Here is a 25,329-nt window from a genome sequence, read left to right as displayed (position 1 = left end):
CATGAGTATAACCCGGGGACAAACTTTTAAAGTTGCTCCACTTGAACTGGTGAGTATTTCAACAGCATGTTGCATGCTACTTGTGATTCAAAAATGACTTGTTGCTTGAACTGACTTATTACCATTTAGGCAAGTGTGTACTTTATCACACTCGTCCTCCTCTTCTTGAATGATCTTGTACTTGTTTGAACTTGATTGACATGTATTTGTGTTTGTCCTTATGCTTGACTTGTAAGTGCTGAGCAGCAGCATGTACCACACTCAATTCGAGTGAGAGGTGCCTCTCATTCCCGTCTTAGTACTTTTGTCTTGATTAAGTCGATTGGAAAGTTATCTCATCGACCCTAGAGCTGAGCGGCAGCATGTACTACACTCAATTCGAGTGGTAGGTGCCTCTTATTCCCGTCTCAGTACCTCTGTCTTGATTAAGTCAATTGGAAAGTTATCTCATCGATCACACTTGTTCTTGCTTGGGTATACTCGAGTATTATCACCTCTGTTACCATCTCTGTTATCTTGGTATTCGGGCCGGGTAGGGGGTTGATCGGTGGACGGAGATTGGAGATAAGTGGTGTTCTACTGGACTTGTTACTATATTTCAAACGTTGACGGAGTGTCAACGGACTTGGAAATGCTACTCCAGGACCAGCTGCATGTGGAATACTGTACGGGACTAATTGCTACGCTTGAAATCTGGCAGGAGCCACCATATGAGTTGTATCAACGTTTGAATTATGGGTGCTTTGCCTAGAACCTGGCGGAAGCCTCCATATCAGTATCGTATCCTTTTCTTGCTGGTGTTAAAGTGCTTATCTAAATGGGTGAACTGTCCATGACATTATGTGTAACTGTTTACTGTCTTCGCTTTGAGATTTTGATATATGTGAAAGATCTTTTGCCAATTTGACTACATGTTTTCTTGGAACCTCACTGTGCTTTTAGCTCATTCCATGAAATTTGTTTTCCTTACAGGGGTAAGAACGTGAGAGTGGGAATTGGACAAGATATAGATTTCGTCTAAGTTTTGTTAGTTGCTCGCATAGGAACACTTAGCTCTCTAGCGGGTTTGTTTGGTTTTACTTTGTAAATTTAACTCCTCGGCTGTATTTAGAAATTGTATGGACAGTTGATATCTATGATTGTAAATATCTAAGGTTGTAAATGTTATTGCTTTCATTATTGTGGTTAATATTTGGTAAATTTCGTAATATGTGAATGAGTTCTGGTGAGAGTTAGGCAGGCGGTCCGCCAACCCCTTGGGCACGCCCTAGGGGGAGATGGGGCTATCACATAATTAGCTCTAATCAGCTGCAGGACCATGGTCTCTCTAATTCGCACAATATCTCATACCAAGAGCCAGTCCAACATGTCCTTAGGCAAGTGTGTATATATGATTATGAGGATAGACATCACAGACAAATCACATACACACATGATGCTGATGACATCGCACAAATCAGTAGGACATTTAGGCCAACACCCAACCTAGTCATACATAGGTTGATGCACAGTAATACCATCGCCCAACCTAGTTTTTGGGTATAGTATGCACAGCTCTTTTTCCATGCCTACTCCCATTTTAGGTTTCGGGTAAACTACTACTGCCTTTGCTGTTTCTTTGTGTGTTGCTAAGGCCAATTTCCATTCAAGTTCTCAATTAAGTGATAACTTAAACACTATAATAGATTTCCAATTCTTGGGGATCTATCACCTATGCTAGAGTACTTGGATTACTTATTCCCAATCATGTTCCATCCATTCCTACCCTAATTTAGTCTGTTCTCACTCAAGGCCATTATTAGAGAGGAGACTTCTATGCTTATTATGGAGCAAATGATGACGATAGCAGTGAGACTACAACATCAACTAATGAAGATGATGCACCATCGATCTAGGTTTTTGTAGTACCTAGGAAATCTAAGTTGCAATGGCTTCAGCAACAACATAGAACAAAAGTGACCCAAGAGATTTTGCTGCTTATCAACGCCGCATAATAAGGCCAAGAGACACGAACATCCTCAAATTTGACATTTTTATCATTTTTTGCTAATTTATTGAATGAAGTAATTTATAGTAAAATCTTTATAAATGAATACTCTATAAATTAGTAACCTCTATTAAATAATAATTTGTTTAGCCCCGACTTTGCTGATGAGACAATAATTTTTTTTTGAAAACTTTACATAATCCTTTGTTCTCATTCATATCATAAATTAATAATTCACTAAAATGCATATCATATTTTCCTACGTGGGATGTTTTCTACTATACTCAACAATGCTTTACGCATTTGATTAGTCATGGTTTATTTAGGAACACCTTTTAGATGGGAAATTATAGTTTAACAATGAGATATGTAAGAAGACTTTATATTTGTTTATCATAAGAAGATTTACATGTCATTTATATACATAATCTCGCTAATTTGATTTATTGTATATATTTAATAAAATAGAAGTGGTCATCATCATTTAGTATTCATAAGTTTTTTTCACCTCTTGAAATAAAAAATGGATATCAGCTACCCAAATAAATTAAAGACATAAACTATACTTGGAAATCATGTAGATATTGATTGAGTTATATTCCTCCGAAGTTTAGTCTCCTTTTATTAATAGAATAATTCATATTTTTATAAAACAAAATAAAATTTTAGTTAATTAAATGAGTATTTTTTGATTTGTAATTGCACTTGATAAATTAGTAAAGTAACTAATTAATTACTACCTCTTTAAATTAATAGAATTTGTATGGTCCTAAGATTATTAACTTATAGATGTGAGAACTCGAAAGTTTATATGTACACTTTGAACTTATTTCATTTAATCTGTTGTTAGAAATAGTATGTGTAACAAATGAATAGTTAAATTAAATCCATAATTGAATTTCTATAAAATTTAAAATTGAGGTTGAATTTTAGATTTAGTAAAATAGATGAAATAATGTTAAAGACTAAATTAACCTAGAGTACAGGAATAATGAGAATTTAGGAAATATTCTAGAATGATATAGAAAAATTTTACGAATTGAATAAATATATGATGTGCATATCGTAAATTGTGATTAATTGCGAATGTTACTAGACACGTATTATAGACTAGAAATTTAACAAGTACATGTCTAATGAGGTTTTCTTAAAGTTAAATGTGTCAAAACCAATGTAAGAAAATTTTCCCGAAAATACGAATGAAGTAGGAGTTCATACATGAAATCATAAAATTTAGGCCTTAGAGAGTAATTAAACTACAACTAAAAGACCAAACTAACCTTAAAGGTCTAGACTAATTACCATGCGGCCATCACACAAATTATCAGAATTTAGAAACCAACCAAGAGAAAGGAATACATTTCATTGAACCGAATGCTAACTGCTAAATTCCAAGCGGTGGGAGGTTAGGATTTATCTGAGATTGGAGCGGTGAGTTGAGACAGCTGCCAGGAAGGGAATGCATCACCAAATTGCTGAATAAGCCGTGACAGATAGAGAGCAGCTTAAAAGAAACAAAAACTGGGTGGTGGCCAAAAGGAAACAATCTGATCTCCTTAATCAATAAGGCCGAGAGAAAACCAGAAGAATATAACTACTTATTACTTTGCTTATTATCACCGTGAGATAAACCAGAGAGAGAGCCGAGGGAGTTGAGAAGAAAAGTTGTCTTCCTTTCTTGTTTTTCTTCCTAAAGCAGACTCGAGTGAGTGAGACGAAGTGTGAGGAAAAAGAAAGTGCAAGCTCCACTATCAGCTAACTAAGAAACTATACCAACGAAGGCAAAAGGGAACAGGGAGGTCGAGTGAGGAGTTGGAATAGCAATCGAAGCAGTCTGCAACATTTAAACCTAGGAGGAAGAGGTAAATGCTATAACCACTTTCTGTTTAGTTGGTTTAATCCATTAAACATGAGCTATATATGTTGAGTTAGCTAAGAAATTAGTTCTGGTGCGAGAAACGTATGCAGAAATTATGAAATTGCAGCAACTAGAAGTTGTAACTGTTTTAATATCTTAGGATGATAACGTTGAGAATCTACCATAACCTTCTGCTTATTTGGCACAAATGAGTATATATACAAGCTGCATGTTAGTTTTAGCAAGGCATAATGAGTTTTAATAGAGGAGAAATCTGATAAAGGAGAAAAAGATGAGAACTGGACAGAAATGGAGGGAACCGAGAGTTGTTGAGTTGCAGCCCATAAACAAAGAAAATTTTCTGTAAAAACCTCTTAGTTATTCAGTACACTTGAATATTAAGGTTGCATGTTGGATTGTAGCTAAGAAAAGCTAAGTTTGGTTGAAGGAAATAGTTGGAAGTTTCTGCTATGCTGGCCGAAGGAGGAAAGATAGAAATGTCCAAGTTTCTTTATATATTTTGGTTCTAAACTCCTACGTTGAAGCTTAGTTCATTGCATAATATTTTAGTTTTGGCATGCATGTTAGATTTGGGTATGAAATGAAGTAGTTAATGGAGGAATTTCTTGCTAAAAGATTGATTGCTGTCCGAAGCTTTCTATCAAGGCCGAGAGAGAGAGAGAGTTAAACCTTTGATCAGTTTTTCCTTCAAACTCCTCTCTGTAAACTTTCACATCTGATATCTAAAGTTACTCGGTAGTTTAATACTTGTATTTAGCATGATGACCTGGAGTTAAAACTGAAGGAGTTATGGTAAAAATGTTGCATATTAAACTGCGGCACTGCTGGAAGCTTTAGTTGTCCAAAGTCTTAGCTGATGTCAGATTGTTATGCGTGGCTGTTGGGTTGAGTAATCTGTTGAAACTAGATGCTCTTCATCTTGGTTTATGCTGGACTGAATGTACTTTAAATATTTAGAGCTTTAAGCAAGTGAAAGAATAGCGTTTTGCCGAAAGCTTGAAGTAACGTTACTAGTTTTGGTTGCTGTCCAAGAAATGAAACAGATTGTGCTTCTGACCGACCCATTTTGGCCTTGAAAACGTGACAACTAGGTATCGATATCTTCATAAGAAATGTAGGTCTATATCTTAGCTTCGAAACGCTATAAAATTTGCCTCAATCCGATAAGTGTACCTCTAGTTATGATCGAAATACCAGAGGATGGCAAAGCTGCCTTTCTCGTTGCCTTTCATTTTGTTTCCGAATGCACTTGCTAAGATGCTAGCCGTGAGGAACTAGTTTTAACCAGCATTTCTTCTAATTTCCAACCTGTAAGCTTTCATAAATGATAGCTACGATTGTTCTGAGAATTAACGACTATACCTAGTTCCATAAGTAGAGTTAAACTAAGACGATTGAGTGAAAAACTCACGATAGTTATATACGTAAAGTGGCCTCTAATTATTTAATATTGTCTTCACAAATATTTTAAAGGCTATAGAATTTGAGAGGCTAGTGTAGTGAAATAAAATTTAAAGTGCACACAACTTAGACCTTGGCTTGTTAAAAGGAGAACCAATGGAGTATCTATAAGTCATAATTAATATTGGATTAAGAAAGTATATTGGTTTGAACGGTTATACAAGTTTATAAACTTGAAGATAGGTTTGTTTCATGAATTAAAAATAATAAAGTCAATAAGTTTCGAAAATAAAAGAATGAATAAATATGAAGAATGTTAAATTTGTATTTCAAGGTCAAACTTGATTTTAATAGTTTAAATAATAATGTAAGAATGATAAATGATCATCTACAGATTATATAGTTACATTGAAATTATTAACTTGTCCCAGGAAATAGCTGTGAGCCAGGAAACAAACCCGACGCTCGAGAGTAAATTATTTGGATAATTGGTGAGTGTTCCTTGTTTGTTATATTTCCCTTGACTACATGGCTTATTGTGAATATTTGATAATGTGTTAAGTGCTCTCAATGATTGCCAAAAGAGTTTTCTAGGCGAGTGTGTACTTTATCGCACTCGACCTAAATGATTGTGACATTTTCAATGATTGAACGATTGAAACGTTACTTGTGCATGAATGTAAGCCTTTTGGCTGAATTGAGCCCTGCCCTTCGTTACCGATCGACTCGAGCCAGAAGCGGACTCGGTCGGGCGATATGGTGACCCTGGGTGAATGTTTGGTATACTCGAGTATTACCTTGAAGTCTGGTGGAGCCTGGCCAACGTCCAGGAGGGGGTAAATGAAATGAATGAACGAATATCAATGCGAATGAGGGGTTTTACTTACAAAAATGCATTTTCAAATGATTGGAGGAATAAGGGAATGAAAGGAGAATGAATGAATGAACGAATGGCTCCTCGTGAGCACGTATCCTTTTAATGAATGTATTATTGCTTTATATTGTAAATGTTACTTGAATTATTGGTTATCTATGGTTAATGTATTGAGTTCATTGTTTAATTATGTGATTGGAACCTCACTGAGCTTTTAGCTCATCCCTTTAATTTTGTTTTCCTTAGCAGGGGAAGACAAGCAAGGACGAGAGCTCTGTATAAACTAGTTTAGTCTAGATCTTTGAATTTTGTAATGGTTTTCGCCCTAGCGTTGGCACGGGCTGGATGTATAAAGAATTGAAAATCTTTGTACTCTTGAATTCGTACTCCCTTTCGAGATAGAAATGCATATAAGTTTCACGTTAAATTTTGGATTTCGGACTTGCTTTATTTCGATTTTTTTTGTGGTTTTATTTCGGATTTGCTTGAAGTATGACTGAGTCCCGGCGAAAGTTTGGCAGGCGGTCCGCCGAACCCTTTGGTTCGCCTTAGGGGGAAGTGGGGCTGTCACAATAGAGGTTTCATGTATTGTTCGATTACTTATTAATTAGTTTATCAATTCAATTATATTAATGAATTACTTTGCTATCCTTTTTCTAATTCATTTAATGAATTAGTTTACATTTTTTACTACTATTTTTTGATTGAATATACTTTCAATAACATTTAAACAATAATTGTATTTCTTATACACAACTCCAATTTAAATTAGATACTAGTTTTAATTACATAACTTCTATTTAAATTCGATAACACTTTTACTTTAAAATCTGCGTGTAAACATATTAATTTAAAAAAAAATGAGCAATTGCAATGATCGAAAAAAAAGCATAGATTGGTTATCGTGCATAAGTCGGGGACTTTGCAAGACTTGATGAGTCCATAAAAAGAAACCCCTTTCCACTTTCTTTATTTTTCCAACTTTTTTAGGGCAATATTCAGAGATATTAGCGTGTAAATTGCAATTGTTAATTCCTGGAGGCTAATTCAATCTACTTAACATCCCATCAAAATAAAAAAGCAACAAAGAAAAGAAAAGAAAAGAAAATGAAAATAGTTCCCGCGCAAGAAAAAGGGGGAAAAACAAGTTATTGGCGGGAAATAGACAAACATCAACTTATAGAGTAATAATTCGAGATTCAAGCGGATCATCTGAAGAAAGAAATCAATGGAGAAATACTTAGTACCTGCAGCTCCGCCTTCTCAAACTGCTAAGAAATCCATCACCAAAAGGTACTAACATTTTTCCTTTGTATTTCTGAAGAAATAAATTACTTCAGTTGTAGTCAAAATTCGTGAATTTGTAGACCTAGATGGAAGAGAAGTCTGGTGGAGTTGATCGGAAAATTTGATTCAAAGTATCGTCACAATATTTCTAGCTTAGCCATGCAATCCTATTCTCAGGTGACGGCGAATTATTGTAATTATCATTATTTTTTAAAACTAATTAGGTTTCTAGAGTTTTCACTGACTTTTTCTTTTTTATTATTATTTGAAATTTGTGCAAAGATTAGAGCGTTTCCTCATGAGTATCATATTGATGGTTCGCCATGCCAAACTCATGTACGGTAATTTTGAATAATTTTTTTTTGGTTATTTTGCTTTCTGAAACAATTTTGTTTAGTTTTTTTTTTTTTAAAATACTTGGGAAATGACAGTTTTTTTTCTTAAATAAAGGTGGAGTGGTTTGCTGGTGGTTCCAATAATCCGAGATCGGTGACGATGTTCGTTATCTCTTTACTTTGCAACTGTGTGAATTGAATTACTTTTTTTTTTTTTTTAATTTCTAGATTTGGTGTTTCATTATCTTTGTGCTAAGTATTGAATGTTTGGGGATGATGAATCTACCCAAAAAGAAAAAGCATTAACTAAGATTTGTTTGTTTTTGTTTGTTGTTATATTCTCGAAGACAATTGCTCAAGGGACAATCATAGTTCTTTGTTTTTCTTTGTAATTTAAGAAACAAAAGTGCATTTGGCATTAGGAATTGCAATTTGTATTGGCTTAAAGTTTTTGTGGAATGTCTATTGATGTTTCCTTAATCTGTGGTTAGGCAGGGTGTATCAGCAGTGGAATTTGATAGCAAGGTGAATTTCACTTCATTTTCTTGTCTGAAACCAACTCTATTTTTAGTTTAACTGATTCATTATCATGTGAAATTGATTGCCATTTTTCTTGTTCAAGCACAAGTTTACTGGAATGGACTCCCTCCTTGATAGGAAGAGTTTAAAAGGAAATTAGGCTTCTGGTTTTGTGCTCTTTACAATTGTAAGAAGCAGGAGAACTAGTTCACATATCATATCAGTTTTTAGTGATGAATGGTCTGGCCTTGTAAATATGCAAATAAAAGGACAGGAACATAGATGTCAGATTCATTTTCCATGTTTAACTGTTCAGTTCTACTGAAGTGTGTTTGCGCATATAAATTTGATTAGGTGAAAGTGACTTCGACTCATACTAATTAGTAGTATGAAGATGTATCATTGCGTTGGGCATTGTCTTATATGTTCTCTTGGAGCACGGAGATCATTCCTATATGCATGGAACATGATGAATTTAAGCTGTACATGTATACATTCTGTAATAAGGAAGACATTTTGTGAATAGTTCTTTTATTCTAACTAGTGATTGACGTACACTCAATGAGAGTGTGACCAATAATAAATTCTGAACTGTACCAATCCATCCAGAATCCTGAGCTGAAAAGCCAAAGTGATGACATTAAAATGTATCAACAATAGTAAAATTTGGATGAATAAAAGACTTAACAAAACAAAATCCCAGAGAAATGAAACAAAACATTGAATGACACGATCAACCAGATTAACAGGTAAATAAATCTTTTAAGAAAATGATGAAGAACAACGTACTCTAAGTGCTCATGATGGGACTTCACAATCAGCTGTGGGATAATTACATAAAGCATGAAAATCTATGGCAAAAGACAGAAGTAGGTTCATATGGAAAAAGATTCTGATGGAGGACATGGAAAAGTAGTTTGTATTTTGTGTGATATTAGTTTGTATGAAAATAGAAGTGGTGTGTTTCAGTAGTGTGATATTAGAAGTTGATTTCAAGTGATACACATGGTTATTCGTGAGGAGTTAACTAGAAGGGTAAAAAAGGGATTATAAGAACTGACACAGAATGTTTACACCAAACCACTCCTCCCGCTTTGTGTGTACATATATGGTAGAGATTATCAAGAAAGATGTCATATCATCTGCACAAGAATGGGAAGAAGATTAGAGTGTTATATGTCACTAAGATTTTTAAATATGGAGTGAGTGTCCTACATGTGTCATTCAGTCAGTATCCAGTACAAAGCTGTAGAAACATATGCCTTCTGTTACAACTGAAAGAGAACAGGTGAGTGGTGTGAACAAATTCATTGTTTAAGGAATTTTACAATCTTTGTTTTATTATTTGTGTGGTATGGCCATCAGCAGATGTAGCAGATTTTAGTTTCCATCCTTAAAATGTGATATTAGGTGTAAGATTCTCCTCTACCTCTCTCGCAAAGGCACAAAGCTGAATATGCATGTATTAGGATCAGGAAGAGGACATTTTTGAGTTGAATGACATTTGTTTTAGTAAGCAGGGATGGTGTTGTCTGATCTGACAAAGTATTGAGTTTGGCAGTGTTCAGAAGTGTGCTACTTTCTATCATAAAAACTATAGTTGATTAGACAAAGGAAACACATCTTCTGGAGGCATTTCACTATTTTAAAAACTAGTGCTGTGATCCTTTATGTACTTCATCTATTAGTGTTTGAGTTTGCATTCTTTTTTATTTGTCTTTGTGCTCTTTCTTTTGAGATCAATCCAGCTGAATTACAAGGTTATCTTAAGACCTTCCATAGGTATAAGGTTTTTAATTTGTTGAGCAATTACATTTTTAGACTTCTGTTTGTTTTTCTTGTTTTAAGTCATCAAACACTATGTGAAAGCCATTTAGTCTGATCATAATTTCAAATAATACAGGTTTAGATAGGGTGGAAATTCTAAAAATCAGTTCTGACGCCGATGAGAATCTAGTTGCTTCAGATATTTTACTTCATTTTAACTAGTCATATTTGACAGTTGATGCATTTCTTGACAGGGGATTTACCTGGCCTCAGTCACAAAGTCAGGTTGTTTAACTGTTCATGATTTTGAGGAGCTCTATTGCCAGGGTAATATATCGTTAATCTTCTGGAATTCTTTATGGAGCAGATATTTTTATGTGAATTTTCTCAATAGAATGCGTACTATCTGTTGCACAAAATCTCGAAGATGCTAAGTATTTTATGTCTCTGATTCTGGTGGATATATGGATTTATAACATGTTTTTCTATTGAAAGTACTGTGAATTTGGTTTACCCATATTGTTGTTAGTTTCATTTGGTTACCCAGTTACTTGATACTGCATTTTTATTTGGCTTTATCAACCCTTGCTCCTAGTTCAGAATGAAAATTTGGTGGTATTTTCTTTTTGTTTACTTTTTGGTATTTTCTTTTTGTTCCTAGTTCAGAACGAGAATTTGGTGGTACTTTCTTTTTGTTTACTTTTCTCAAATTCCTTCACATTTCAAGTTTTGTCTCAAAATTGCCTTCTTCTCCTTTCCCCAGTAAGCCTGAAGAATTTTATAGTAAAAGAAGATGAGACAAAGCAAGTTCTGCACATTTCTGCACATCAGCCGCTGGATGTTGTTAGATGGAACCTTGCAAATGAAGATGAGGTTTGAATGACCTTCCACTTCCAACTTTATGCATTTCAAAACATGTTATATCTGTAAGTTGTTTATTATCTTTGTAACTAAAAGACTGTATTGCATAGTTTTCATGGCCATGCTTGATGAAGGGAAAAGAAGTGAGTGCTTATCAGTTGAAGATAATTAGAGGTCATATCACATACCCTTTAGATATGAACTGAAAAATTAAGAGACGGAGCATAAGTATTCTCTTGGTACATCCTTTTTAAAATGATTCTAGCTGACTGTGCTTCAAGAGTAGTAAGTAATTTCACATGAAGCTCATAATGCAATATTTTTGGTTCTTTAATAATTTCACAAGAGTGACTTTTGCATTCTTTTCTCTTAATTAAGACTGGAGGATGTAATTGCTTTCTGTTTTACACAAAAACACTTGTTACAGTATGTCTGCTTATTATGAACACTGCCCTTGCTGTCTTTATGGAATGTATATCATTAATTATTATTGTCACTGTCATTATTATTACTCTTATGTTAATTTAAGCACTTATTATTAACTGTCCCAGGATTTTGATATTGGGGCAAGGTCTGATATTGGTAGATATACTAAATCCAAGGCAAAGTCTATTTTTTTAAATTCTTTCTGGTATGCAGAAGTAAAAGTCATTCTTAATACTCAAATAAATGATTTTAGTTAATAGTTCAAGGGAAACAAACCAAATAGATAGAAAAGCATAAAGCAGCAAATTGCTTTCTACCATCAAATCAGCAATAATGCTGATTGTCACCCCATGAGAAAAACTCTTGTATATGCAGCACATGGCGGTAGAGACGCGAAAAAGTTTTCTCGTCTTAAAGTATCACTTTTCACTTTCTATTTGATAATAGTAATAAATCCTTGTTTTTTTCAGAACTCTTTTTGGTTTACTAAAAAGAGGATATGTAGAATGTACACTAGCTACTAAAATTTCCAACTTGCTTGTTCTCTTCCATTCTTGCAATGGGGAGTGGAAGAAACAGCCTTGTAATTTCTGATTAGCTCATCCATTTCTCCAATTTGCATATTCAGTGAGTGTTTCTTATCTTAGGAAGGCAGTAGAGGACTTAGTACTTCAATGATTTGGTTCTGCCCGATGATCCCAAGGCATGTCTTAATTACGTTTTGGTTATTGAAATTGGTTGTGGACATCTAATGTCCGAGTTATAACAACATATTTTACTATATTGTGCTTTTCTACTGACACATTAACCTTTTCATATCTTGTTGATTGGAAAGAAGGAATACCAGTTGAATTTTGTGACTTTAAGATTTAACAAATCATGTAGCTTAATGCTCTGCAGTAGAGTGCTACTCTTCCTAAAGGTCTCTCAATCTATTCATTTCATTTATTAGTGCTATCTGCCCACATCCTTAATCATATGTGCAAGAAAAATTTGAAATATTGGTGAGGTAAACGTTGGAATTGAAGCATACATTTCTGGTTTTTCTTTCCTTTGTTGATTTCTTTAATATTGATAAATATTAGTTAGTTTTTTGGCTGCTTGGGAAATTCTGTAGTTGGCCAACAACATTCATATGCATGGCTTAAGAATTTGAAGTTTTACTCCGTTGCAAGTTGTAACATTAGGAATCTAAAATCCTTTTTCCTTTAAGTTCAGTCATGGTATTTCTTACTGGATAATGCTTCTGCTTGTTTCTTTATTGCTCTATTAATTTTCAATTTCTTTTTGTCAGTGGTTATATTCTGGGTTCAGAGTCAATGAAATGGTCTGTTCCTTTCTTGTTTAGGTTGCCTTGACATCTAGAAAAAGTGGAGAACTTCATATCTATGATATTGGATATATCTCCTCTGAACCTGTTGAAGTAAGTATTCCTTTCTGCATGTTGTTTAAATGCAACTTTTATGAAACATCAATCTTGAAACACATATGAGTATTAGTATCAGGGAAAACTTTGTAATTGGAGTGTTAAGTAGTTTCATCATGCCAAAAGAACCCTGGTAGAGGTTTATACAAGTTCCAAAATAAATTTTCAAGTTGAAATGGGTGCTTATATCATATGACAGTTTTCAATGGAATTTCTAAACTTCGTATAATTCCTTTCGACCGGATTTCCTTGTAACAGAGTGCTGTCCAGACAGTTACTTTCACTTCCTGATGGTGACTTGATTGTTGTGTTCTGAATTGTATGGTCTGTCGTTGGTAAACATATGTCAGAAAACAGAATATGACCACTATTTTTCCTTCATCATAAGGGGAAGAAATTTGTAGTGGAAGTTCATTCTTGTGAAAGTGAAATTGCATGGTGTAGTGTCTCATTCCTCTGAATGTACCATATTATTCTCTTTGGATGCGCTTTCCTCTATGTTCCTGCTTTCGCTTTGATGTTTTTCTTAATAATGTTCCTATTTTATCTAATTTTTCCAACCTTGAATCTAAATTCGTTCTGATTTTAGGTGCATGTTTAAGTGCACCAACCTTTATCAATGTTCAAATGTGTACTAAAATCAAGATAACTTGCAAAAGTTTGTACTCGCAAAACTCTAGAGGTATAAAGTTCTGGAACATTTTCTTAACTGCAGTTCATCTTCTTGGACCTTTAAGTTTTTGTTTTCTTTAAAGATAAGACAAAGGTTTAGGCTATTATTTCTTGCCAGCTTACTTTTGTTGCATTTTATTTGTTATAATTGTCCTAAAGTAGAAGAATTCTATCTAACATTTTCCTTTTTGATACATGCATGTTGATGTGCCTACTCTGATTACTCTCTGGCTGGAATCTTATTTTATGATTTCTTTCTGCCACCCAAAGGAACCTTCTTCTTTCTAGCTTCATGCATGTATTACTGTTGGTGATTAAATTCTGCTGATGTTTTGTCTCATCAGGGTTTGAAATAGTAAGGCTAATTTATATGCAGCTGTGATTTACACCTACACATTCTTTGATTATTAGGAGATGTTGCAACTATTTGTATGATAAATATTCAGATTGCAATTTGGCTTTTGTGTTTCCAATTTTTCTCCATTATGTGGAATTTTGGAAATTACCAGGGACGAAATAGATGTTCCTTTCACTATTACTCAATAATATCATGTTACAACTACCATTTCAAATTCTATCAATCTTGGGCCATCTTTTGATTTTTCATCAAGATTAAGATTTTAAGCTTTCAAATTGTCCATTCTGAATCTGTTTCTTTCTATCACTCATGCAGGTATTGAAAAAGAGGCCTACAATTGGTGTTCATGGTTGTGTTGTACAGAAGGGTTTATCTGATGTAGCTTTTTCTTCAAATGATAAGTCAAGGTTGGTCAAAAGTGGAAACATTATTATTTTTGCTGTTGAGATTGACAGTTCTAGTTTGAAAGTGGATGTAATTTCTAAAACTATGAGTTATAGAAGGCCATCAGCTGTAAGGTAAAAGATTTTATTTCTGTCATTTTTCCTTGAGAGTGGCAGAAGTGTAGGGTTTTTGATGTATATATGCCTGATTTTTTGCAGAAACTACTGTAACCATTCTAGTTAGGCAACTCTTTCCTCTCTGGATACTTTACATATGAATCAAGTAGGAAAATTCGAAGTTTCAGTGTGTTGGTTGACCTTTAATTGGAATTAAAACAGATGAGACAATTTTGAAACACCACAGGTCCTCTGGGAAAAAAAAAATAATGTCATGCTAGAATGTTGAGTTACAGTTTGAAACAACTGAAGAGGGGAAAAAAAGCTCTTGTTGTTTAAATAATTGATGCTTGCATAAAAGACTCAAATCTTGTGGACCGAATATACAAGTATTTGTCAGAAGTCTGGATAGCTTATAGATGTGAAGCTTATAAAAGGTTGCACAATATGGAAATTGCAAGTATTAGGAATGAAGTGTTGCAGAAGCCATTAAAAAAAATGGTTCTCTGAGATGAAAAAGCATGTTGGTTGCTACATTTGCAGTAGCTACTCTTTCAGCAGTCCATGCTTTGAAGTTTGATATCAATCCATAAGACTTAAGAAGTGAGGTTAGATATTGTGCTTTATGAAATTAGCATTTACTTATCAATAGATTACAAAATTAAAGTGTCAAACATTGTGATACTTGTATTACAACTTGCAATTTAACATATATTTCAAAAATGTGATTGGTATTACATGTAATAAAATTCATCAAATTTCCAAATTCAAACTTGAACTCAAGGTTAGCTTGTTACTCCTTGTGAGTTGAGCAAGCTTGATCTTGAACCTCCAGTTTCTCCATGACCCAAGCTTCAACAGAATTGGATTTTTTAAGTGGTACTTGAGCTGAACTCAGAATTTTGACTAGCTGATGAGTAAGCCAAGGTTGACACGTGCAACACTTGGCTTGATTCATCTCATCTTTAGCCATGATGGTTTTCATAGGACCTTTTTCTATGGAGAATTTCTGTGTTTGAGAAACTATGCTTGATTTGTTGCAAAGATTCACTACTCAGACTTCTGCAGAAATAATGTAATAACATTGCAAGGAATTTCTGCTCTTAAAATCTTCTTACTGTCAGACTTTGAGTTTATGCATGCTTTAGTGGACTTGGGTACTAGGTGGCGGGGAGGAGGTCGGGTTGAGATAATCTCCTTGAATTACATGTTTCTTCCATATTCAATTCTGCTGTATGTTTTTCTTCTTTGCTTGATGTTCAGACTATTTACATAATAAGCTGTCAGTACATTTACCTTTGCAATGTTGGTTGCATTGACCTTTGTCTGATTGGGAAAAACCTTCATATGCCATTTTTAAGTATTCACTACCATTTCTTCATGAAGCCTTAACTTTATTCACTTTTTTCATTTGATGCTTCCTTCAACAGGGTACTTGCTTCTGATATGCTTGGTATGGTTAATATTTGGGATAGAAGAATGAGTAATCTTCCGTGTCTTGATCTGACAACGAATTCTACCAGTGCAATTAATAGTATCAAGTTTAACATTGATAATCAGGTCATTTCTTGATCTTATTAACTAAGTTGTATGAAGGATAAATAATCATATGTTTTTAACTGAGGCTTTCATAAAGAATGATATGCTTTATGATTGATCATATTACATTGAACCAGCAGGTTATTTTTGGGGCTAGCAAACATGGCGTTATCTATATGTGGGATCTACGTGGAGGAAGCTCATCAGCTGCTTTCCAAAATAACAAAATGGTTCTACTCTTACAACTTATGGTTTCTTTTTTAATCTTTTTCTTTTAGTGCTTACATGCTTACATGTTCAGCACATGGTACAGTAGGTAACTGTGTTAAGCTTTCTGAATAGTACTTTCCTGCAAAGAGTCAACAGCTTTATGTTCTTTTCTGTTCTCTAGACTCTACAAAGATCTTGATGTATCTTGGGTACAGTTTCCCTCATTGATCACAGCAATTTTACACTTCTTATAAAAATCAGTGTCCTAAATTGCACCTTATGCACTGATATACTTTTACTTTTGTAATTCAACTTTCAATATAACGAGTGATGACTTTTTCTAATTGGTTACACACATCACACTTGCACATTTATGAGGACGATAAATTGTTACTTAATTCTTAATTGTTGCCATTGTCTTTCAGATCATTGTGCAAAGAGAACAGCCATCTGCATTCATAATAGCCAGTATTATTATATAATTTCTCTAATGGATCATTTTCCTTATAGCAGGCATATTATTCTCCTATAACATCTGTGAAGCTAGCCTCTGAATTTGAGAAAATTGGATCTTTGAAGGTATGCATTCATCACATTTACATGCTCATGCTTTTTCCCTGAAGCAATTGTGCATGCATGGTGCTTCTAACCTGGTACATTGTGCAGAAAGAATTTGACTTTGGTCTGATTAGATGTAAGAATTGATTATGAAAGACAGACTGCCACGGTGTTTGAAGAATCCAAATAATAGTATTTTTCATGAATCTTAACTTTCACCAAGGGGACATGTTGCTATATTTACTAAAAGTGCGAACGGTTGATTCCAGGGTGGATTAGAATTTGATGACAATGTTAATGGGATGGAGGAGCTTTTTCTAACTCGGAAAAGTCTTTGACTTTCTCTGTTGAGTTCATGGTGATCAAATGTGAGTCTATCCTTCAAATTGGTAGAAACAATAGTTGTTATTAAGTTGACTTTCTTCATGACATCGTAGTGAAGGAAAATAGGAGTAGTTTCAGAAAGGTCTTTGATGAACCATCAATCAGTGTGGCTGAACAATGTAAACATAAGATCTCCAGCTGACAAATAATAGCCTTATTCACTGAAATAAGAAAACTAAAGGTGATGAAACAAAGACACCAGAAACAGGAATTGAGATGAAAGTCTAAATATGATGTTCTTCCATCAAGGGTAAATGGATGCAAATATATTCTCTCCATCACACAAATGCAAAATTTTTTGGCATTGTTCCTGTAATCTTTTATGGCTATGAAGCAGTAATTTACGGATGAATATTGAAGAGCACTAAAAGTTGCCATTTAAGGAAATTCCCTAATTTGGGTTATGATGTTTGAAAAATAACAGGTTAGATGAGGACTTATGGGGCAAAGACTCGAATCATCCAGTGCTAGTAAATTGAAGTTGTGGCTGCAGCTATAACCTATAAATGTATAAAACTAAAAGTGTACTAGCAGCAACTTGAGACTAAACTGTCCAAGAAATTTTAGTTCCTATTTCAATATATATTGCTGTATTTCTTTCAAAAGCAGGATGTGTTATTTTGCTGTGGTGAAACTTTGCACCCAGTGGTAGATGCTATTACACATACAGCCTCACTTGCTTCGATGGATTTGTTTGATCATAGAGATCTATAACTTGAATTATTAGGGTGAACCTAACAACTAAGAGAATGTATGTATGTTAAATGACCACATCATGTAAAAGCTTAAGTTGGAAAGCAGTGTGATATATTCTTCTATAGCTAGCAGCATTGAGTGCTGGAGCGGAGAGAACTGGAGATCTTTGCTTAATCTTATACCATGGTGAGATCCACCTCTTTAAAGGCTTAGGTTGATTGAGAGGAGTACAATGTTCTTTATGCTTTTGTATACATCATCACACAGGCCACCAAATATGACCAGCAACTTATGCATAAATTGTTTCTTCCTCCAACAAGTGGAACTCAAACTACCATTTAAGTTGTCCTTTATTTAAATGATCCACGGTTGAAGAGAACAGTGCCATCTGATGCAGTCAGTATTCCTTGATTCGGGTTTTGTCTGGTTAATGACATTGTTTCATCTTTCTCTTAACTTTCATTTTCCATCTTCTCCTTTTAGTCATGTTCCTGTTCTAGTTTTTCTTTCTTCAGCTCATGGAAGAAATGGTTCAATTACCTTCGAGTATTTGGTTCCTTTCTTTATGCCAATTGATCATTTCTCAGTCTGCCTAGTTTGCTTAAGTACTTGGTTCCTTCATGGATTTTTTTTTGGCTAATGACTTAACTTTATTTCATAAATATCGTGCATACTAGAGGGCGAACCAGTTTGCCATTTAGCAGAAAGAATGAAATGTAGCAGTTTCTTTATTATGTGTTACTGATTTACAAGGTTATGGGCACATTCTGAAATGTTTCAAGAAGAAATATTTGATGTCATTGATGAATATGGAGAATGTTGGTCATGCTATTTGGATTAAATATGCCGGCCTGAGTATTTTCTTGCTTGAAAATTAGATTCCTGCTCTTCACAATGCAGGCTCAATCAAATATTGTTCCGAAGGAGATACTTTCAGTTGACCTCAATCCATCTTGCCCATATCAATTAGCATTTCATCTTGATGATGGCTGGTAGGTTGGACACTAACTGGATGTGCTTTTCTTTGCCCCTTCCATCTTCACTAAGTGCAAGACAAATTTTGCATGTTAAATCTTGGGAAATGATTCTTTTGTTTTCTACTATAGTTTTAGATTTTCTTTTCTCAATTGGCATTTCATTGTTCTTGTTGTTATGTCATGGTATAACTGCTCTAACACTACTAGTTGCAGAAAAAGTGGTCATGTTGCCAAAATTTGCCAAAAATGAAAATATTCTGGTCAGTGCACATTCTAAACCTAAGTTCTTTGTTGGTTAATCCAAGCTGAATCTTCCTATTGGGTAATTCTCACCTCCTTTAGAAAGATCACGAACTTTTTGCTAGGAATTTGGTACAGTCTTGTACTTGATTTAACTCTATTACAGCTCTACTGGAGGAGGTCTTCACATATGGCAATGTGATTTTCCCATGGTATTCTCATGGAGAAAGCAGTATTAGAATGCTGTAGTTAGCATTCAGGAATATAAACAGAGAAAAACATAAGAAGCAAGTAGAAAGTTCAGAAAAAGCTAGGTAGACCTATAAATAAGAAAGTGACGATTTGTTTGATTGATTACTGAGAAGTTGTGGAGTGGATCATTAATGATCATGCGATATAGGTAATGATAAGTGCTCCATCACCTTTAACTCATCTTTTATCAGCTAACTATCATGCACTCAGAAACAAAATCAGGTTCCCCAATAGAAAATGAATTGACTCTTTTTGATCTGGAATATAGTCATTGCTAGTGGCACTCCATACTTTACCACAGTAAGTTCCATGGATCTTTTTTTCTGATTGCATTTGTAAGGTGATTAGCACTTCTGTACCAGGTCATATATTCAATAAATAACAAAAATTGGCTCTACGCAGCAAAGTAGGTCATGCAATAGAATGTAGATATTAAATTTGTTGTTTTTCCTATTGCATTCACATCAATGTTCTAATTCATGATAAAGACATGCTTTTGTTTCTTGTTATTGCAATTTTTTTGAACTTAGCTGCTTCTTTGTTTGACTGATCCTGTGGAAATTTTCTTTGGGCCTTAGAAATGGAAGCATTTCCAGCTTCTTTATTCCTTTTTTTTTTCAAAGCCAGATTTTCAGCTGAATTTGAGGATCAGGCAATGGTTCTGCAGTCGTTAAACTTAATTCATGTTTGTTTCTTTGCTCTTTGTTTTAAAATCCTTTAATGGAAGTCTGATGTAATTTCATTTTAAATGTAAAACTTTTGTCATTCAAGCTGTAACCTTTAGAAACTTAAACTAATTTTCAGCTATAATAATTCAACCTAGCATGAAGCCTTTTTTTATTTATTTTTTAATCTACTGGGACTTATTGTATTTGTCCAGCTGATTAATATGCGAATGTCATGGATATTTCTGGGAAGAAATTTTTATGCTATTGATGTCTTTGCAGTCTATTATATAGGAATTGGGGAAGCTAGTTATATAATTGCAATTATGTATGTTAAAACTGTCATGCAAGAATCTTCAAGGGGTAGAAACTGCAACGTCAAAGCAAAAGATAAGACATTTGTGATAGAAAATAAAAACTATGCTTTGGATTATGAGTGATTCTGGCTGAATATAATTGTTCATGATATCAAATAGCAGTGTTTGCATCCTTTTTAGAGCTCCATCAGCGCACACAAGTAACAGCACAGTGTTTGTGTCCTTTTTTGCATCTTTTCTGTCTTTCAATTTCTAATATAGATGTCTCTAGCTGCCAACTTGCTTGCTTATGTTTTTTTTATTTTCCCCACAGGTCAGGTGTTTTTGATGTCCATAATTTGCAAGTGACACATATTCATTGCCCTCCCCCAGCCTGGTTGTGAGTATTAGAAGCAATTTTTAACTAAAATGCCTCAAGAAGAATGCATCACTGGATTCTTTTTTCTTTTCTTTTTTTTCTGTTTGAATTTTTTCCCGCTTTTTACTGGTCTGCTTCTTGATGTGTTGGATTAGGGATGACTTCAATGACTTGGCCAATTTGTCATACATTAGAAAGCCATCCTGGTTACCTTTGTCCTCGGTGAGTTAAATAGTCTGCACCAACTCTACTCCATTGCCTATTGGACAATAATTGTTTTTAATCTTCAATCATATAGTTGCTACAGAACCCATAATACATGTGGTGCTTTTTATGCTTGATATTATTGTGCTAATAAAATACTCTACTGAAACCAAGATTTTTTTTTTTAAAACCTGGTTGGATTATAAGATGGCTGCATGGCTTGCTTATTGTCCATTGCACTAGCCATTCGTAGATATGATTTCTTCGATTCTGGGATGCAGAATGTATAATTAAGGGAAAATCATTCAAAACGTCCTTCACATTTTATAAGATGACTTTTTTCGTCCCTTGCTTTTAAAAGTGTAATTTTACGTCGTTTACAAATTCATATTGACTAAATTTGGTCCCTACCTAAGTTTTTGACTCGTTTTTTGCCAAAATTCACCACGTGACTTGCATGTGATCATTTTTTAAGGGCAAAATTGTCAAATCAAATTTTTACATAATCTAATTCATAGTTCCTCACATTTCACAAAATGAATTTTTTCGTTCCTAAAATTTTTATAAAATGAATTGTTTGGTTCCTCACATTTCAAAAAATGAATTTTTTCATCCCTCACATTTTTCAAAATGAATTTTTTCATCTCTCATTGATCATGTGTATGAATAGATATTTTTTTATAAACCCACATATATGTCTATTTGATTTTATCTGAACAGTACGAATAACATGTAATTTATCTTTATTGGATTTCATCTAAACATGCTAATCGTAGTTATACACATGCTATTCAATAAATATATATAGGGGTTTAAAACTAATAATTTTGTTTGAGACCCAATTATATATTTATATGATTTCACCATTTGAACCTATTCAATATTTGTGACATTTCTCTTTTGGTAATAATTTATTTATGGAATTGTATAATAATGTCATCTAATTAATTGGTCCTAAGTTGAATTCTATAATTGTGCTAACAAATTTCAGTTTAAATATGAAATTTCTATTCGATACTTTTAAGACCAACAGTTGAATCACTTGCCTTGTGATTGTCTTAAAATTTGAAAATGTCAATCACTTATTTCTTTTTATCATACTTTTCTTTTGTTTATTTTTTCTGCCCAAATTTAATTTGATATAAATACTCGATAATAGTTAGGATTAAATGTCTTCTTTATTTTCAAATTTCGAGTAAAAGAAAATGAATATAAGTGAAAAACTAACAATTTTTTATATCCATGTATATATCTATTTGATTTCACTTGAGCAGTACGAATAGTATGTAATATATCTTTATTTGATTTCACATTCTATTTGTACTGTTCAGGTGAAATCAAACAGATATATACATGGATTTAAAAAAAATTTATTCACACACATGATCAATAAAAGATGAAAAAATTCATTTTGAAAAATGTGAAGGATAAAAAAATTCATTTTGTGAAATGTAAGGGACGAAAAATTTTATTTTATAAAATGTGAGGGATTATGATTCGAATTATATAAAATTTGATTTGACAATTTTACCTTTAAAATATAATCATGTGCAAGGCACATGGTGAATTTTGATAAAAAACTAGTCGGAAACCTAAGTAGGGATCAAATTTGGCCAATGTGAATTTGTAAGAGATGTAAAATTACATTTTTAAAAGTGAGGGACGAAAAATGTTGTTTTGCAAAATGTGAGGGACGTTTTGAACGATTTTCCCTATAATTAATTTTCCCTTGTTAACATCATAATTAAAATAAACTAAGCTCTTTGACCAATCTTAAGCGAGCCTGCTGTCTGTTTTCTTTTATGTGAGATGAATTGCTACTTTCATCTCTTGAAACTTAAGTCGTAATAAGCAGATGATCTTATGCCATCACTCTCATGTTTCCGCTCCAATTAGTGTAGAAGAACCAAAGAATGACTTTATCCCTTAAATGACTTTGTTGCAGATATATGCAGTGGGATCATCTTCCAGAACAGGACTTCATCTTTTAGATTTCTATCCACGCTGCACATCCCCCTGTCATGTGGACAAGTAAGATACTCCTATAAGTTGCTTTTTATTTTTTCTATCAAGAACTTTTTGCAGTTCATACCCCTGCAGATAATCTAGTTTGCTAGAATTTTGCAAGTTTGTAGAAGAATGTTGGCTTATATGGTTATTTTAGTTGTAATGCTTTTGTATCTGAAATGTGAAATCATGTCGCCTTGTAAAGGTGGCTAATATTCTGGTCATTCATTGAAATCTCTCTCTCTCCCCCTCCCTCTCTCTCCCTCTCTACTACAGACACGCACACATACACACACATATATATATATACATGTATATATACATGTGTGTGTGTATGTGAGAGAGAGACTTAAAATCAACTCCTTTTGCTTCGACTTGGAACTGGAGTGGGGAGGCAATGGCTAGAATACTTTTGGCAAAGAGGTTGGGCTAAGCTTATTTTGTTTCCCTCAGCGAGGATTCTCAGGACATGGTCGCAAATGGTCAGCATAAGCAAAATACATTTATTCCACTCTCCGAAGCTGTCACAGCATGTACTGCTCATCCGGTTCATGGTGCCATTGTGGCTGGAACAAAGGTTTGTAAATTTAAAAGATGAACAAGTTCACCATGCCGGTTCTATATTTATTTGCCAATGCTTTCGTGATAAATTTTTTGTTTGCTTTTGAATAGGGTATAATTGACATGAGTTATCTGCCTTCTTTTGGTGGTATTGTTCTGTAATTCAGTAACAAATTTTCTAGTTCCACATTTATAATACTATTATTTATCTCCAATAAGTAAATTGAACAAGTACACAGTTTAATGGAAACCCAATTAGGCCCAAGTGAGGGTACTGAAATTGGATTGATTGGTGCCAACTCATGGAAAGCTAAGGTCTTCCCTTAAGCAAAATGCACTTCATTAGAACACTTTTTTTAAAAAAAAAATTGTAGTAAAAAGTCTGATTTGTATGTGAATTGTGAGTAGACAAACCTCCGAACAGTTCTGAGTTTTGAAACCTGTGAGGTAGGGTCAACATATTTTTCTGCATTCGCAAAAGTTTAGCTTTTAATCTTTCTCAGTACTGCAGAGCTTCAGTCTTTTGACAGTATCAGTCAACTAAAAATTCATTAAAAAACTTCAAATTATATTCGCTCAAGAAAAAAAAGAAGAAGAATGAAAGTGTATGCCTTTTGAGTTGTTTGTAGAATGCTTAGCTCTATGCCTTTGGTTTTTGTCAGAAATCATCTTTACTGCTGCTTTCCCAAGGATTCATGCAACGCCAAGAGGGAGATGACTCTCCAATCTAATTCTTGGGATCCAACAATGGAAGCCTATCATTTACGAGCCTGCTGAAACATCTAACTTAAGACGCTAGAGATTATTGCCTTTGTTGTTGCTGTGGTATGCATTAAAGGGTTAAATAAAATAGACCATTTACATTGCGCTCTTTGAAAGACAGTGGAGAAACAGCAACAGCAAGGCAATCAGCATTTTCAGCTCTTTTTAACTTGCACAGAGAGTGAGGGTAATACCACTGAGGCTGATATCATACAGCACACCGAGTGCAGGTTTAAAAAGTTCTATGGCTTATGTTTAAGTATATAGGTTGCAAAGGTATTGTTTGTCTTTAACATTTGATCATATTTGTATGTAAAATAGAAAATGGTAGCTTTTTGTGGCTGCAGTTTGCTTCACTGATTGCCAATCCTTTTTGGTAATTAGACTTATTACATCATTTTTAACTTATTAAATATAGTGGTAATGTGCATGCGTTTAATTTATGGTTCTTAGATACAGATCAGAAGAAGAGTGTTTGGAATCTTTTGGCGGTGGAAAGGTTGCAATTGCTGCTTCTCGGTGCAGCAGATTTTGTTTGTTATTTGTGCTTTTTGAACCATCATTTTACATTTGTGGCTCTCTAGTGCTTGAGATAAGGTAATTTTTTTCCTTTTTTGTTTGTTTCATCCCTTCTGACTGAGGTTGATGGAGGGAATCCAAGAGGAAGAGGGAAGCAGTTTACTTTTCTGCAGCTTGATGAGTCTTGCTTTCTTATGCAACTTAGGTAAGAGCATCAACCAAGATGGCAATAAGGAGGTGAATCCAATGAGTTTTCCCATCTTTTTTCTTTTTTTTTTGAATCCTGAAAGTGTTACTACAACACAAGAGAAATGAAATTTGAACTGTAAATTTTTTTATTATTTGACCACCTTCAGTCTACTGCATCAAGATATCAATTTTACTAGCGAGACTGATTTTCACTCGTGAAACAAGAAGATTCAAATGAACGATGCATTTATTTACCCTCTTGGTAGACTCAAATTCACATTGAAAGTCTTAAATTTGCTGCTTATAATACGATGAAAAAGAAAAGGTTCAGGTTTCATAGTGATTTCAAAGTAATGTTGCAAAGAGGATAAATTTCACTCTCAAACCAAATGTCTGGGTGAGGGCTCAAGTCTATTATCAAGCCATGATCTTCGCCTCTAGTATATTGCAGTTTTTACTGGATATTTTTGTATGCTTATTGACATGTCAATATCTTTTGCTTCTTTCTCTGCAGACCTCTTTCTCATGACCCACCTAATACCTAGCTACTTCCTTCACTGATACATGCCGTAAGGATTTTATTTGGTTTCCTTTTGTTT

The 25,329-nt window shown here is 34.0% G+C and overlaps 1 protein-coding gene across 2 annotated transcripts; it reads left to right on the top strand.

Annotated features, from left to right (window-relative positions):
• The first annotated feature begins 7,365 nt into the window (after positions 1 to 7,365).
• On the top strand, positions 7,366 to 24,437 carry LOC113782350. 2 transcript variants are annotated; one of them, XM_027328250.1, is made up of 18 exons: positions 7,366 to 7,434; positions 7,509 to 7,605; positions 7,711 to 7,764; positions 7,879 to 7,925; positions 8,255 to 8,288; positions 10,304 to 10,376; positions 10,813 to 10,922; positions 12,685 to 12,759; positions 14,108 to 14,199; positions 15,723 to 15,852; positions 15,972 to 16,061; positions 16,555 to 16,620; positions 18,580 to 18,671; positions 20,444 to 20,509; positions 20,644 to 20,710; positions 22,638 to 22,723; positions 23,153 to 23,276; positions 23,923 to 24,437. In XM_027328250.1, the coding sequence occupies exons 1-18, from the start codon at positions 7,370 to 7,372 to the stop codon at positions 23,989 to 23,991; spliced, it is 1,437 nt and encodes a 478-aa protein (XP_027184051.1). In that variant the 5' UTR covers positions 7,366 to 7,369; the 3' UTR covers positions 23,992 to 24,437. The 2 variants fall into 2 exon arrangements, with proteins under 2 accessions (XP_027184051.1, XP_027184045.1); XM_027328244.1 differs by having other exon boundaries at positions 16,552 to 16,620.
• The last annotated feature ends 892 nt before the right edge of the window (positions 24,438 to 25,329 follow it).

Source organism: Coffea eugenioides, chromosome 1, assembly GCF_003713205.1.
Source record: "Coffea eugenioides isolate CCC68of chromosome 1, Ceug_1.0, whole genome shotgun sequence".
NCBI classification, from domain to species: domain Eukaryota; kingdom Viridiplantae; phylum Streptophyta; class Magnoliopsida; order Gentianales; family Rubiaceae; genus Coffea; species Coffea eugenioides.
Note: the sequence above shows the minus strand (reverse complement) of the source record. Positions and strands in the feature narration are given on the sequence as shown.

Bases quoted from the DNA above. Each gene is read 5' to 3' on its own strand.
- LOC113782350 (XM_027328244.1), top strand. From the start codon at position 7,370: ATGGAGAAATACTTAGTACCTGCAGCTCCGCCTTCTCAAACTGCTAAG. The intron at 7,435-7,508 runs GTACTAACATTT...GTGAATTTGTAG, and splicing joins AAGAAATCCATCACCAAAAG to ACCTAGATGGAAGAGAAGTC. The intron at 7,606-7,710 runs GTGACGGCGAAT...ATTTGTGCAAAG, and splicing joins CCATGCAATCCTATTCTCAG to ATTAGAGCGTTTCCTCATGA.